Here is a 17845-nt window from a genome sequence, read left to right on the forward strand (position 1 = left end):
AATTTTTCTTACAAGAGTTTTCTTGAGTGATTAAAAGAATTGATAAAAATAATTTTAATGGTTTTATATAGATTTAATAGATATTGTTTTGACAAGAATGAGAAGCAACTTTCTTCATAATTACTACGAAAAGAGGTTTAAATTTTGTTTTCGATTAAATCTCGAAGAAATAACAAAAATTAACTACGTGTAGAGAAATACTAAGAAACAATACTTTTTAATGAGAAACTTGATTTTGCATGTCATCTGCAATTTGTCATAATTAATGATATAAGATGAATTGGCAGCTCTTAAACTGTTATCTAAATGTTTGTTTGTAAGTTGTGTTCGAAATTTTAATTTTAAATACGTCATATTCGAAAAAGAGCTTCACGATTATATGTGGTTTCACAATATGAAAATATTTTGAGTTGCACTATTTCTTAAAATGGAAAAACTATTATCTGAAACCAATTTCAAAAGTCCTTGTCTAAATAATGAGATTTTAAAACTATATCATTCTTCAAATTAATAATTTCAATTTCTAAGTCGTCCATGTTAACTATATGAAAAAAATTAGAAATTTTTACTGGTAAATCAGAATCAAAAACATTAAAAGGATTAACAAAAAATGGAATTAATTCCTCTAATGATCGAAAATCATGAAATTTTTTAAAAAACTCAATCAATAATAAATCTATTGCGCCTATGTACGTTGTAGGATCGAATTCATGAATACTTAAATTTATTTTTTCAATTATTAACTTAGTATTTTGAAAATGAGATAAGGATTTCTTCATCAAATGTATTTTAAAAAGTTCTAACTTATTTGCAAAAGAATTAATTAAGCTTATCATATCTGCAATATGTGAATTCTTTTGTTGTAATTTTAAATTTAGTTCATTAAATTTCATTGTGATATCCGCTAAAAATCCAAGATCTAATAGCCAACTTTTGTTTTCTAATTCTATATAAGTTTCATTTCTCATTGCAATAAATTCCTTTAGTTGAGGTAAAAGCTTAATAAAGCGTTCAAGAACTTTGCCTCGGCTAAGCCACCTTACTTCTGTATACAGAACTAAATCTTTTAAATCTGCGTTTTCTTCCTCCATAAGCAGCTTAAACGGCCTATTTTGAGTTGCTTTGGCTCTTATCGAATTTATAATTTTAGTAACAATTAATAAAATGTGTTTATTTTCCATAATAAGGAGAAAAAATAATAAGGATATATAACATCCCCCCTCCAAGACGGTAGTCTCATACTAGAACTCATTAATCCCAAGCAGACCTTTTAAATCATAATGCCGCTTTTTCACGATCCTACCATTTTCCAAACTAACTAAGTACGAGTCACCTCCGCAAACTTCCTTGATAACACCATATCCTAAAAACCTTCCTTTCTCATACTTACTACAACCCGATAAGTTCTCTTTCTTCGCTACCCTAACTCTCTGACCTTTATAGAATTTCTCTCTTTTGCGAGCCACAAACCTCCTACTATAAAATCCTTCAGGTCCATTCTCGATCATAACATGGCCCGTTTCGTCTCTTGAGGCCTCAAACGGTGTACATCTCAACCCTTCATGATAGCTGTTATTATAACGCCATATACATCTATTAACCTTGGCTTCAAAATCCACAGCATCATCTTTCAATATTCCTTCTCTTATGGTTCCTATTACCCTTTCCACTCTTCCATTACTTCTATGACTTTCTACGCTTACTTTCCTATGTAATACATTTTCCTCTGAACACCAATTCCTCATATATTCATTACTAAATTCTTTACCGTTGTCAGTAATTATTTCTACCGGTTTCATTCCTGATCCACACAACTGTTTTAAAAATCCTACAACCGAGCTTCCGCGTTTGTCCTCTATTACTTTTCCCCAAACGATCCTAGTATAATAATCAATCACGACCAACACATATTTCCCTAAATCTCTAAACTCAATCAAATCCAAAGCAACCTTTTCCAAATAAAATCTTGAACTAACAAAATCACAACCACCACTCTTTTTCCTATTATGTATTTGGCAAACTTCACACTTCTTTAAAACATCCTCGATATCCTTCTTCATACCCGGCCAATAAAATTCAAACTTCATTGCATAGTACACTGGTCCTAAACTTCTATGTCCCAAATTTTCATGAGCATTGACAATTAAACCTTCACGCAATTCTTTCTTTGGAATCTCCGCTTCTCTACCAGAGTCAAATACCCAAATTTCCTTTCCATCAACAACTTTAACATGCTTGTCCCATTTACCCTGTGCCTGTTTAATACTTCTCTCCTTATTCATTAGCGTTTTCTCATTTTCATGTACCCTACTCAGTGCATCTGCTACAACCATGGTACTAGGCTCTATATATTCAATGCTAAAGTCGAACTCTTGAATCTTTTCAATCCACCTGTTAATTCTATTATTGTTAAATGCTGGTTTATTTCTAATCTCGATCAATGCCTTATGATCAGTTTCTACCCTAAATCTTCTTCCGCGTAGTTCATATTCAAACTTTTTAATTCCCCAAAAGACTGCATACATCTCCTTCTCACTGATTCCATATCTCTTTTCCGTAGGCGTAAACTTTTTTGATGCCCACTGTACTGGTACCCAATTACCTTGATCATCTTCCTGCATTAAAACAGCACCCATTCCAACATTACTCGCATCCGTGCGTAACAAAAATTCCTTATTATAATTAACAATTGCTAAACCTTTTAAATCCCTAATCACTTCCCTTAAACTAATATATTCTTTTTCCATTTCTTCTGTCCATTTCCAATTACTTCCTCGTCCTTTAAGAGAATCCGTCAACGCCAATGTACGTTTTGCATAATTATCAATATGATTTCTAAACCATCCAGCCAGCCCAAGAAACTTCCTAACATCTGATACACACTCCGGTTTGGGAAATTCTAACGCTTCATTTTGCTTTATTTCAGATGGCAGTATCTCCTTGCCATTAACTGTTACTCCTAACAACATCACCTCTCGTTTACATAATTGAACCTTAGCCAAATTAATTTTCATATTATTCTCCTCTAATATATCCACAGCCTCTTTCAACAATTTGTCGTGACCCTCTCTTGTCTTACTATGAATCACAATATCGTCCATATAAATTTCGATTCCCTTACCAATAAATTTTTCAAAAATCCCATTCATTATTCTTTGTAATATCTGCGGTGAGTTTTTAAACCCCATGACCATCGAATTCCACTCGTATACCTTTTTATTAAACTCAAAAGCCGTCTTAAACCTATCCTTCTCTTCAATCTCAATACTATAAAACCCCTCCTTTAGATCTATCACGGTAAAAAATTCAGATCCCTGTGTACTTCTAATAACATCTCTTATCCTAGTTAACTCATAAGGGTCCTTCTCTACAATGTCATTAAGAGCAATTAAATTACTTACTAATCTTATATCACCATTCGGTTTCTCAATCGCTCTAATGGGATTTCTCCAGTCAGATGTCGACCTTCTAATTATCTTTCTTCTTTCCAAACTATTAATATAATCTTCCGTCTTCTTCAACAAAGCCTGAGCTATAGCCTGCCCTTTTTTAACAACTTTCTTGCCTTCTTGAGTCTTGATAATACATTTTTCAACCTTACAAAAACTAATATCTTCATCCTCTCTTCCTCCTACCCGTGAAATAATCTCCTCTAAATACGCGATGCCTCTTACATCCCTTCTCAACAGAACTCTCTTATTATTGTCCCTTTTGCTATAATCTTGTATATCCCCTAAATTTTTCTTCTTACGTTTCCCACCATCAACATTATAATAATCACATTTGTCCGAATTGGAATCGTCATCACATTTACCCTCTAAGTCTAATTGCACTTTACATTTACCAACATAATTAAAACTACTTTTATTTCTTCTGTCTTCAGAATCTCGCCTCATTCCCCTACAAAATCTAACACTATGGCCTAACTTCCCACAATTGTAGCAACGCATATTCTTTTTATTTTCCTCACGAGACAACTTATTCTTCTCCTCAAATTTAGCCCATAACGCTAGGGACAACTCTTCAAATTCTTTTTTTCTCACTTGTTCCTTTTCCTCCTGAATAGCTAGCAACTCTAATTTTTCCTCAATTTCCTTCCAACTACCCTCTTGCGAGATCCTCTCAACAATAAAATTTCTCAATAAAATAGAACCTCTCCTAAAAATTTCTAACTTAAATCCACACTCATCAATTTTCTCTAAAAACAACTCATAAACAATCCTTTTAACCTCTTTTAATAATATTCTAGCCTCTTGGCCACGGTCCTCCTTTGTAGACCCATTTTCTGGTATCGCCCCCATGTGTTTATTTTCCATAATAAGGAGAAAAAATAATAAGGATATATAACATAAAATATGATTAAAATTAACACTTTTTGAAAATAAAACTTGTTGATGAATTATACAGTGATATGAAATATACTTTGGAAACAAAGAATCTTTTCTACATAAACCAATAAATCCGTTTTCTTTTCCGACCATTGCTCGTGCACCATCAGTAGTAATAGAAGAAAGTTTTTGAAGTGGTATATTTTTATCGACAATAAATTTTTATAATAAAGAAAAAATGTCTTTTCCCGTTGTACGAGCAGTTAAATGTAGAATTTTCAAAAATCTCTCTTTAGTTGAAAAGTCATTAAATACCATTTTTATAGAAACAATATGTTGTGCTGTGTCAACTACATCGGTAGATTCAATAAGCTGAAAAGAGAAATACATACAATTTCTTAAGTCTTTACCTAATTTTGATTCTAAATTATTAGCAATTAATTCTATTATTCTTGATTCAGTTCTAGCTGATAACTGCAACATATTAATAGCTTTTAAAATTTCTGTCTTGTTTTCAAAATCTTCATAAAGAGAATCCGCCGCTGTTATCATGGCCTCTTTTATAATTTCTGCATCAGTAAAGGGGGTTTTCTCAGCCAACAGATGTGCAACTTTTATTGAAGCTACAGTGCCCGCCTTCGAAAGCTCTTTTGGCTTTGTAAAATATCTCTGCTGTTTTACAATTGCTGATTTAGAAGATATCAACTTACTTTTTCGCAGTTCGGAATTCAGTGGGTATTCAATATTTATATTTTCATGCAAACCATTAAAGTGTCGTTCTAAGTTACTTTTTTGCATATTGCAAAGCTTTTGTTGCACAATAAACAAATACACTTACCTTTAAATTCTATAAAGAAAAAATCTTCTTCCCATGAATTATTAAATTGATAATTTCTTTTTTTTGAAGGTTCCATATAAGGGGCAAAAAAATTTTGTAATAAATTTTTAAAATTTATTGAATGTTGCATTAGCATGTTTTATGGCATAATTATTGTCAAAATAAATTCTAAAGAACTTTATAATTGAAATAAACAATTTTATTGTTATAATCATCAAATGTAAGAAAATTTTTGTTGAAAGGTCTTTTTGCTTAACGGAAAGTACATCAACTCCTTATAATGTACTCCCAATATTTAGCATTAAAAATGTAATTGACCAAATTTATTTTAAAAAAATAAAATATTAAATTTTTAAAATTTCTTCTTAATGTGAAAAATGAAAACGGGCGCTTCGTTGCCGACCCCCGCCATACGTCATGGCATGAGATTGAATTGTGACAAAATACCACAGCAATTATATTAATGCCATCGGCATATCGACTAGTACCGAAGCTTACATCTAAATGAGAGCTATAAATAAGACACTAAAGAGCATCCCCTTTATACACCAGCAGGGACTCGGCACAGAAGGAGGACCTGGAACCAAGAACATAGTAGATGTAGCTAGGCAGTGGTGTGGCCATATATAGTGCGCGGCAGTGGAGGTAAATTGAATGAAATAAAATTGAAAATAGCAGCAATAAATTAATTATATATGTATATATAATTGTACTTTTATTATTTATGTTCCTGTATGCTTATTAATTGATATTTAGCTATTTTTAGACATGTTTGCATACATTTTATGATGTTTATAATAGTTTTTTTACTTAATTAGTATTTAAGTAATACCGCAGCATTTTTATTGTTTTTTGTAAACATTTTTTTACATTTAAATCATAAATTTAATGAATAATTGTTTATATTAGTGTTTAAATAGCGAGATTTTATCCTTTTTATAGTATATTTTTACTACATATAGCGCTATAGCGGTAATTTTATTAATTCAAAATTTATATGCAGATTAACTATGACTTCTGTTTATTAAACATAATATTGTATTATAACCAGAAGTCTTGAATAAAAGAATAAAAAAAATTTAAAGATTGAAACAATAAAGGGAAAGCGATGATCATAGTGTAATGCGTTACTTTATTTTAACTTGATATTTTTTGTTTTTTCTTCTTCATATTCTTATTGCTTCGACAATCATATTTTCATCTAAAACATAGATAAAGCTAAAAATTAATACAACAAAAAATATTGAGGTTTATAACATCACAAATATATACATTGTATGTAATATCGTTCTTATAATAATTTTTAGTATCTGTTCAATATGCTTTAAGGTCGTATAAAAACATCAAATATTCACATAGTAACATTATTAGTCATATCTGTTGTAATTTAAGTGTTTATGGTATATATCGTAGAAAGACGTGTATAAAATGGGTTTATCCATAGAGTAATACAGAACATTGTTTGTTCGCTTCTAGTATGTACACAAGATAAATTAAAAAAAATATGATTAGATTGAAAAAAGACCATGTGTAATAAAAGTTGGATCTTCCATTAAAATTATGCTAAATATATAAGCAATAAAAATTTTATTTGTTCAATTTTTTCCCCACAGCAGTAAAACACCTAATAAATTTGTCGATGTCCTTTAAACAACAAAAGAGACATTTAGCTATTGTTTCCAAACATATTCTTTGGATGTTAATTTATCAACTAAAATATTTGAGCAACTAAAAACGCAATACATGAATGAAGGCGGAATCAATAAATGTACGTAAAGTGAAGAAGCCATTTATAAATACATCTATCCTCATAGTATTTTTTATCATATACATAATATCATCAGTTTGAAGATACATTTTTGTTTTGCAATAAAAAAATTTTCATTGAAATGTCAATTTGCAAATATTTTGAACATTTGAAATATTATTTATATGCCAAGAATGAAAAAAAGAAAAAAATTATCTAAAGAACAAAACAGTAATAAAATGTAACGATATTTGACGGTTAAAACACTCAAAGGTACGAGTCATCCCAATTAAAAACAATAAAATTCTTCAAGCTTAACTTCCCCCCCCCCTAGGATATTGACGTGTATTCGAGGGACATGGTCATTTTTGCAGTTGTTGAGAATACATATTTAATAAATTTAACCCTCAACTTACAATTATCTTTTACATGGTGGAGAATAAAAAATGATTAAGCCCAACATAAACAAAAGAAGAGGTTGTAGGTTCCGTCGAGGCATGAGACGTAAAAATGCAGTATAGGTTAGAATGGGATGGTTGGTTGTCTAACGTAAGAGAAGGGGATGGCTTGCATCAGCCGAGGGGCCCGGGTAGGTAAAGACGTTGAAAAGCTAGAAGAAACAGTATTTACTGTATTAAGATCTGACATAAGAGATGTCCAGATTGAGTGTAGTGTTAATACCACTTTTCACTTTAAAGCTATCGTGGCATGATAGCAGAACCACCAGTGTTCAAAATTCAGAGAGATTTAAAAGGAGAAGAAATCAAAAAGAAATTGTGTTGTAGCTGAATATTGAAATAGAAGGATAAAATCCGGTTCCACTATTGGGGAGACATGTGTAAAGGAAAATCCCATGCCCATAGACTTTATGTATTAAAACAGGAAAAGAAAGTGCTGTTAAGGACAACAAGAAGGGATAGTAAGACGCGAAAGAGTAAAGCGCAGTCCATGGCCAGTTTACATAAAAAACGCTCTTTTATTTTGAGAGCCAAGTAGTAGGCGTATGAAGTGTACTGATAATTACATCACGCAGTTTTAAATCAGCGCGGGGATGTTGAGAATATATATTTAATAAAGAACCTCCTTACTTAAAATATCTTTAACAATAGTAAAACTTTAAATAGTTTTTTATGCAATTATTTGATTATATTTGTGAGTATCGTTATTATATTAATTTAATGATTTTCTTCATATTTTCGCGTGCTTTTTCTGCAAACTTTCTTTTATACTTTATTTTTAATTTATTATTCGAGTCAACACTAAACACAAATATTAACGTAAATACGAATGTAGAAACTTTCGTTTTTTATTTATGTGACTCGTCTTGACAGGCTACTTAAAATGTTTGAATTGTCTTTAAACATACATGACAGATGATGTTTATGACGTCTGTATGTGATGTAGTAATGTAGATCACAGATATAAAATTTTATATAGACTTTAATTTTTTTTTTACTATTTAAATAATTTTTTTTTCTACCCTTTTAATGAATGCAATAATTTTTTATTTTGGATTGTCTACATTTATAGCTACTATAATAACGACTAAAATCAATCAGAAAATATTATTAAACAAGATCAAGGATATTAATAGTGCCAAAAACTGCTATTTGTTTGAATCGCAAATTCATGATTCTGATCTTTCACTTGATGAAGTTCAATATATTGGACATACTATATGGAGAGAATTAACTAATAAAAAGGAGTTTAGAAAAACTTTGAAAACAAACAATTTAGATGGTATTTTTAATGATAAAAAAGAATATTATTTCAATAAGTACATAAATAAACTATTGATTGGTTTTAATTTAAAAAGTGAAGGCACTAAGACACCAGAACTAATAAAAGATGAAAATGGTTTTATTGAACAAACAGTTTTCATGACACAAGATATCTTAAGATCTTTAAATTTATGCTATAAAGATACCATTAGTAAAGCAAAATCATTTAAAGATATCATTCATAAAATTTTTGAAAAAAATTTGTGTCTCAAACATTACGGCAAAGACAAGTTACCAGGAGTTTTTCATAGACATTGTGGAGATTTTGCGGAACATTATATTAATTGTAAGGTGTACGATAGTCTTTATATGAAACAATGGTTTGAAAAGCACCGAGAGTTTTTATCACCTAGAAGATGTATTGAAAATAATATAGATTCTGATAATGGGAATACTAAATTTACTACATATAGTGAAGATACACTAGATAGCCATACTACCACTACCACCCAAAATCCTGGCAATTGGACTAATACTAATAAAAATAACAAACGTAAGGTTAAAAGTACTACTCAATCCAATATTACAAATTCGGACGACAGTATTAATACCTCTACTCCCACTAATTTTAACTCAAATACTGATACTACTATTACTACTAATAGTGATAATATTTTGAATACCAATATGACGAATACTTCTGATTTATTAACTAGCCAAAATATAAATTATGATTTGTTGAATGCACATAATAGTGGGAATGCAACTAATAACACTATTGCTCATGTTGATTTTGGGAATAATAACTTAGGATTTAATACAAACAATGGTATATTATCGGGTAATGGTTCTTATATGATTGGAAGCTTTATTATATTTATAGTGATGCTTATAATCGGAAGCATTAGTTTTATATTTTATCGAAGAAAAAAAAATTCCGCTAAATATAGTTTAATAAAACTAGAAAAAAATATAAGGCGCGCAGAATTTCCATAAATAAATGGTTTAATTATTTATTTTGGAATATTTTCTTTTTAGAATTTACATTTATGATTAAAGTTTTAGTAAGATTTTTTCAATTATCAACATCAACATATTTAATTGATCTAAATATTATTTTTTATATCTTAATATTATGAATAATAAGTTTTTTTTGAATTTATTTTTTACGGTATATTTCTTTTAGAAAAATAGATAATATTAAAGAGCTCATAAATTATAACGCATATTACATGTGATTTGATATGCTTTATTTTTAAATAATGGTGTTCATTTATGTTTTCATGGAATAGTACCTAACTTTCAACGTACCCATATCAAAGAAACCGTAGAATTCGGAACGGAAGCATTTATAGGACAAATGTCCTTAAAATGATTTTATAAAGTCCAACTATGTCAATCCTGCATGGGCTTGATACTGATCAGGAAGGGATATATGAAAACTAATATGAGAATTTCAGAAGAAATTGAGAGTGTATCTTGTGAAAAGTAATAAGTAATCTATTATAACCAAATAAATTTATTACTATTATTTTTTTATGGCCACACAATGTGATCGTATGCTTTCACATGATTACATGAGACGGCACAATGAGGCACTGCGATGCATCCACCTGCAGTTGTGTAAGACGTATGGTCTATCCCATGCCAAAAGAATTAGAAATCATTCAGTCCAGGAATGTGTAGCTAATGAGTATGTTGAGATACGAGTTGACAGTAGGATACATCCAAGTATTAAAATAAAGTATAACAAGCCTGATATACTAATTGTAGACAAGTTGAGGAAAGAAGTGATCGTTGTAGAAGTTGGAATCACAAGTTTTAACAACTTCCATGCAGTAGAAACAGAAAAGAAACATAAATACGACTTGCTCGCAAATCATGTGGCTTCTCTCTACAAATACAAGCCGAAAATTATTCCTTATGTTATGACGTGGGATGGAATAGTAACTAATTTTCACCGTACGCATATCAAAGTGCTCAGATTAGAACCCAGAACGGAAGCATATATACAGTCAAGAGTCCTTAAAATGACTTTAGAAAGCCTAACTATGTCAGCCAGACATGGGCTTGATACAGATCAGGAAGGGGTCTTCGAGAGCCCAATGAGTGAATCTCAGAAGGAACTCCTGGAACTGCCAGATGAGACTGTAAGCGTATCTTGTGAAAAGTAATTAATAAGCCGAATATTATACCCGAATAAATTATATAGTTTACTATTATTTTTTCCTATAGAATTATTTTCGAATACACAAATGTATTCAAATTTTACAATAGGTGAAATTCGGTAAAGGTTTATTACATAGGTTTAGGATGAATGTCATACTAAAGAAACGGGGACGGTTTATGTGATTAATTATACTTAAACGCAGAAGGTTTCTCTAATAATGATCTTTCGCTGTGTAATTACTTATCATTTTAGTATGAAAAACTAAAGGGTAGATGAGCAAATACCGGAGAGACGAGACGATAGATGAATTCTTAAGAAACAGCAACACAATGACGCTATCATGTAGTTATTATGTGCCATAAAAAATTTTCCCACTAACTCGATTCACAAAAGTAAAATTTATTGAAGGTAAACTTAAAAAAAATCTTACTAAAATATAACTAACGTATAGTTAATTATGGGTGTAATGTATAATAAAAGATTAATTATTTAGTCTTATATTAAACTTATTATACGTGAAAAATATCAATCAGTCATTTTTTTTCGTTAAAGTTGTATGGGGAAAACTCTCTCAACGTATAAAAGAAAATTTGAAAAAATAATAGCCATTAAAAAGAGAAATCAAAATAAATAAATTTATTGTAAATTATCATTCTTGAATAAATATCAAGATGCAATTCCATTAAGAAATTTCAAACAGTCTTTATTTTTTGATATTTATATTTTTAGCATTTTTCCTTCCTTTTGGTATTATGTTTGTATATTTTAAAAAAATTCGAGTTCTTAAACACAATTAAAGTATAGTTGAATTTGAATTTAGTGGTTTAAATTATCTTTTTATTAAACCCCCCCCCCTTTGCTCCATTATTTGTGAATGCATGTCAAGTATTATTCTATATTTCATATAACTATAACGATAAAGTTTTTATTAACTTATTTGTCATATAATAGATGAGAGGGGGGGGTTCACATGTATAGGTACTATAATCACGACATAGAATTTAATTATTTATTTAAATAAAAAATTTCTTATTTCTTCACAAATTAATATTAAACAAAGCAAAAATTTATGTAAAATCTATAATCCTATCATACTTGCATAATTATAAAATTTCAGATGATTTAATTTTTCTAAATCTGAATGTGAACAATGAAACACGTAAAATCTTATTTTGGTGTCTTAAAAACATTATTTAATGTTTATGTAGCGCCAACTCTCCGTTTATTATCATATTATACTTTTTTTTAAATATTCGTACGACTGAATATAATTTAAAAGCTTCTACATATGTTTATATTTGATTATTTGGTGAATAAAATAAGTAAAAGGAATAAAAATATATTTATCTATATTAATTTTACAAAAAGTTGGATTAAGGAATAAAAAGAAGAAAAAATGTCCCATTGATTGCAAAGACTTCCTTGTTGTTGGTGTGGTTTATATTTTTATCGGACCTGCATGCTATTATTCTTTCTTTGGTACTATAATATTATTTTTATGTACAATAAAGACCGGATCTTGCAATTAATAACTTATTGACCCTACAAAAGTATTAGAACAACATAAATTTATGTTCCACATCATGTATATTTCTAATTCTTCACTTTATGTTACATCTGCTTGGGTAATTCTTTTATTGAATTATCGAGCATTGATTTATTGCCCATGCAATTTCAATTGTGTTTTTCTGTTTGCAGAGCCATTTTTTTACATCATCATTTACAAATAATCATTTTTTTGGAAAATACTCAATTCTTTATTATTTTTTTTTAAAGCGTATATTTCATTTATAACTATAAAAAAATATTTTAATTGCAATTCCTTAAATAACCAGATCAGTTTATAAATACAGCCCTATATTTTTCTAGTAATTTAACCTGTACATGACCGTTTGGAACCCGCTTAAAGAAAATGAAGCCGCATTAGGAAAATGAACCCGTTTTGAAAAATTCAAAAAAAGGGAATTATAAAAAAAGGGACTTGATGATTTATTTTAAATAATGACAGAAGACAATTTATCCGGTGATTTTGGGGAATTTGGAAGCCCTGTGTAACTGTAAAAGGTACTCATAGTGTTCTTCTTTGTTTATGTTAAGATCGAATATCTCTTATAGAATTGAGCCAAACCCAACTATTATATGGTATCATGCCTCTGAATCGCTAGAGGTTATAGCATTTATGGAGAGATTCTTAGCACTGTGCTCCATCCCTTTGATTAGCCAATGTGGCATCATATGCTACTTATTGATAGAGATCATAATAGAAACAGGTTATACATTTTCTTGTATTACCTCAAGGAAAAAGCAGTATTTCTTCTAGTTACAGAAACGAGCAAGGCGCACGCCATTTCAGCATCAAATGTTTCCAAAATAAACTTTTCTTTATATTCCATGTATAACTACTATTTATCACTAAAAACCTCATCTGCCTCAACAAACATTGTTTTTGCCAATTTTACTATTTTTTAAAGGGGGTCCTCTAAAATTTCAAAGCGGGGTTATTTTCCCAAAGCGGGTTCATTTTCCCAAAGCGAGTTCCAAACGGTCAGGAGCAGGGGGCCACTTTGGTCAAAAAATGGTATTTAAGCGAATTTGTTTTTTTACCCCAAAAATGAAAAGTCGAGAGGAAGAGCTCTTGAACATCTTTACAACAGCAATTCAAAATAAGACTGTAAAGTGTCCAAAATGCGATGCTTACTGTAAAGTAAGTAATAAAAATAAATTAATGACTAAATGTGTTTGGAAAGCATGTCGGAGGAAAGTGTCATTATTAAAAGACTCTCCATTTTATTACAAAAAAACAAATATTTTAGATGTTTTGTTAATAATAAAATTATGGTCTTGTAAGGTTAACCAGACTGCTATAGGAGAATTTCTTGATATTGATAAAAGATGTATTCGACATATCATAAAAAAAACAATTTCTACAATTGAAAATAAAGTATACGAACGAACTGGTAAAATCGGCGGACCAGGAATAATAGTAGAAATAGATGAAAGCAAATTTGGTAAAGTAAAATACCGCAGAGGACATCGGGTTGAAGGTGTATGGGTTTTTGGGATGGTTGAAAGAACCATCAAAAGAAAGATAGTTATGATTCCAGTCGACGATAGGAAAGCCAAAACACTAGAAGAAATAATTAAAAATTATGTTCACTCCGAATCAATTATACACAGTGACTGCTTCAAGTCTTATTTTAAGTTAAAAGACTATTTTGCTGAACACAAAACTGTTAATCATTCATTGGAGTTTGTAAATAATTCCAATAGATGTCATACTAACACAATTGAAGGAAATTGGAGTGGAAAAAATGAGACTTCGGCAAGACACAGAACCAGAACATTGATTACTGGTTCGTTGATAAGATATATGTTAAGAAGGAACTTTGAAGGTGATTTATTTATGAATATTATTAAATTTATTTTTTCTTCCTTTTTTTGCCGTTTTGACTTTCCAAAAAAAGGGTCTTTTTTTAAAAAAAATATTTATACCATTTTTTTGACCAAAGTGGCCCCTTTAACCAAACGGCCATGTACCATTTAACTTTTTGTATGGCTATCCGTTGTTTAATTTATATTTTTTCATATCAAAGTGCTTTTTTTTCTTTCTGATCTTGTAATCTTCTTTCATTTTCCATTTTGAGAGCGTTCCTGACATTATAGGAAATTCGAATTTGAGCGTTATATATACAGTCTTTTAGCGTCATTAACTTTTATATGAAGAGTAAATATATTTGTTACTGTTGAGAATATATATTATATAAAGTAACCCTTAACTTAGAATTATCCTTCACTTGGTGAAGAATAAAAAACGATTGAACCCAAACATAAACAAAAGAAGAGGTTATAAGTTCCTCCGAGGCATGAGACTTAAAAAATACAGTATAGGTTAGAATGAAGATGGAAAGTAGTCTAACGTAGGAGAAGGTGATGACTTGCATCAGTCGAGGGACCGGATAGGAAAGACGTAGAGGAGCTATGGAGAGTAGCAAAGAAACAGTATTTACTGTAATAAGATTTGGCATAAGAGATATGCAGATTGAATGTGATTACACAATTCACTTTTCACTTTTAAAGCTATCGTGACATGATAGCAGAACCATCAGTTTTCAAAAATCCAGAGAGATTTAGAAAGAGAAGAAATTAAAAAGAAATTGTGTTGTAGTTTAACAGTGAAATAGACGGATAAAATCCGGTTCCATTGTTAAGAGAAATGTGTAAAGAAAAATCCCATGCCCATAAAGTTTATGTACTAAAACAGGAGAAACAAGTATGTAAAGACCAGTACAAGAAGGGCAGTTAGTTAAACGCGAAACAGTAAAGCGCAGCCCATTTCAGTTAACATAAAAAATGCAACTCTATTTTGAAAGCCCAGTAGTAGGCGTAGGAAGTATTAAAGATAATTACATCATACAATTCTAAATTTAGCGCGGGGATGTTGAGAATATATATTTAATAAATTAAACCCTTAACTTGCAATTATCTTTAATAGTTACATTTTTTTTAGTTGGTAAATATTTTTTCTTTTAAAAAGAGTAGATGAGTTTAAAAGAAATTGCATGTTCATTAAAAAACTTTTTTTTTAAATTTGTGTTTTAAACATTGGTTGTGATAACCACGTCGAATTTGTGATGTACATGACTACATCACATAGACAACTGTCAAAACAATCAGCTGTCAAACATCTTAAACGGCATGTAATGATGAGTCACACAAACAAACAAACGAAGGTTGGATGGTCGTTACTACATTCGTAAGTACGCCAATGTTTGTGTTTAGTGTTGACAAGAAATAATAAATTAAAAATAAACTATAAAAGAAAGTCTGTCTGTGAAGGGTATGGTATATATGGAATATATAGAATCCAAGAGAGAGACTAAAACCATCAATAAACATATTTACATTAAAAACTATTTAGAGAGATATTATAAAAATGGCCATGTACCCCGGATACATGACATAATTGAATTCAATTCCCACAAAGTATCAAAAGGGGACAACAACGCAGTAATTAAAGAAGCGTTAGAATTTAAGTATACGATCGAAGAGATCGATTTAGAAGTAAAAAAAAACTTAAGTATAATAAAAAACATAAAAGAATATAATGAAATGGAGCTAGATACATGGTTTGAGGATTTCAACCAAATCAGCAGAAATAAAAAATGGGATTTTAAAAAAGAAAAAATCGCCTTAGGAGAATTAGTGCGAGATCCCACATTGCAACAAATATTTGGATTACCAGATTTAGAAAAAATAAGAAGATATATTGAAAAAAATGTAAGTCAAAGATCAAGTCCTGAGATGCTACATTTAAAGCTACAGGCATGCAAACAAATTAATTTTAGATACATTAAAGAATATTTGTTTGAAATAAAGAATCTAGTAGATCAGTATGCTAGACTAGAAAACTTAACGAGAAAAGAATACGAAAGAAAGTTAAGAGAGAGTTTTTTCTTGGGATTAGGTTTTTCCACTCGTCTTAAGATATTAGAGCTTGGAAAAAATAACGTCGAAGAAACCATGACGTATTTAGAAACAGTGGAAGAGTGTTTGATTTTTGAAGGAAAAAGGCGTGAAATAACATATGAATCAGTTCATAATGATAGATTCAAGTTTGAGACCGAAAAGGACGGTTACAAGAACAATAAATGGTGCCGCCTCCATAAAAACAGTACGCACAATACAGAGGATTGCTTTAGACTAAACAATACCTCAGAGCAGCTTAAGAAAAATTTAGAAAACATAAAAATGCCGAATATTGTTCCAGAAAAATTATTTACAATTAGAGAAATAAAGAAAAATAACATACCAGAAGAGGTAGTATTTAATAGAGAAAATAAAGTCGAGAACATTAAAATAAAAAATCAAGAAGTAACTAATAAAGAAAATTCAAAAGAAGTGAAAACAAAACATGAAACATCGAAAAATGATGAAATAATAGCGAAAACGCTTAGTCATGAGAAACTACAGAATGTAGTTGGAACAAATATATTAAAAGAGAAGGATTTAATTGTCAAAAGAAATACAGATATTGACAAGAAGCTTAACAATCCGATGAAAAATATAGAAAAAGAAAATAAAAAAGATGATAATAAAAGAAATCGAGGTAATAAATTAATAAAAATAAAATACCGTGATAAATATAAACAAAAGAAGACATATAAAATAAGAAAGAAAAAAAATGAAATATTAGAAAGTATAAACACGAAGAATAAGCAAAAAATGTTAAGTAGTGTTATAGATAAAGCAATAGTAGACCCGCCGAATATAATATTGAAACATGAAGAGTGGTCAGGAATATATAAGAATGAAGTGGTATCTTTAAAAAATTTAAAGCTTTAGGAGAGGGCAGAATGTGATGTACATGACTACATCACATAGACAACTGTCAAAACAATCAGCTGTCAAACATCTTAAACGGCATGTAATGATGAGTCACACAAACAAACAAACGAAAGTTGGATGGTCGTTACTACATTCGTAAGTACGCCAATGTTTGTGTTTAGTGTTGACAAGAAATAATAAATTAAAAATAAACTATAAAAGAAAGTCTGTCTGTGAAGGGTATGGTATATATGGAATATATAGAATCCAAGAGAGAGACTAAAACCATCAATAAACATATTTACATTAAAAACTATTTAGAGAGATATTATAAAAATGGCCATGTACCCCGGATACATGACAGAATTGAACCGGCTTGTGATGATACAGTTTGATATCTGATAGAGAGCACTGATTGGTCACAAGAGTTACGACAGTATTATATAATTTTTTTTTGGTTTTTAGTATATGGTGATTCTTCCTGATTATGTTTGTTCGCTTCAAAATTCATTGCAAGGGCTATTTTTTTTGTATATGGTGGCGGACTTTTCCACCCGCTTAATTGAATAATCTGTTATTGGTCTAAATTAAATAGTTACTTAAAAGAAGATTTACTGTTGTCATTGTTATTACAACTACATCATTGTATAGAAAATATAAAATCTACATTGATGGATTATATTTTTGATAATACAAATGTCTAATGCCCCTCTCATG

At 29.9% G+C, this 17845-nt stretch overlaps 1 protein-coding gene across 1 annotated transcript; it reads left to right on the forward strand.

The window, feature by feature from the left end:
• Positions 1 to 8400: 8400 nt before the first annotated feature.
• Positions 8401 to 9630, forward strand: VNE69_01149 (putative SP-containing membrane protein; the record flags this gene model as incomplete). The annotated part of the gene is made up of 1 exon (XM_065472283.1): positions 8401 to 9630. The coding sequence occupies one exon, from the start codon at positions 8401 to 8403 to the stop codon at positions 9628 to 9630; it is 1230 nt and encodes a 409-aa protein (XP_065328355.1).
• Between the last annotated feature and the right edge of the window lie 8215 nt (positions 9631 to 17845).

Source organism: Vairimorpha necatrix, chromosome 1, assembly GCF_036630325.1.
Source record: "Vairimorpha necatrix chromosome 1, complete sequence".
In the NCBI taxonomy this organism is placed as follows: domain Eukaryota; kingdom Fungi; phylum Microsporidia; family Nosematidae; genus Vairimorpha; species Vairimorpha necatrix.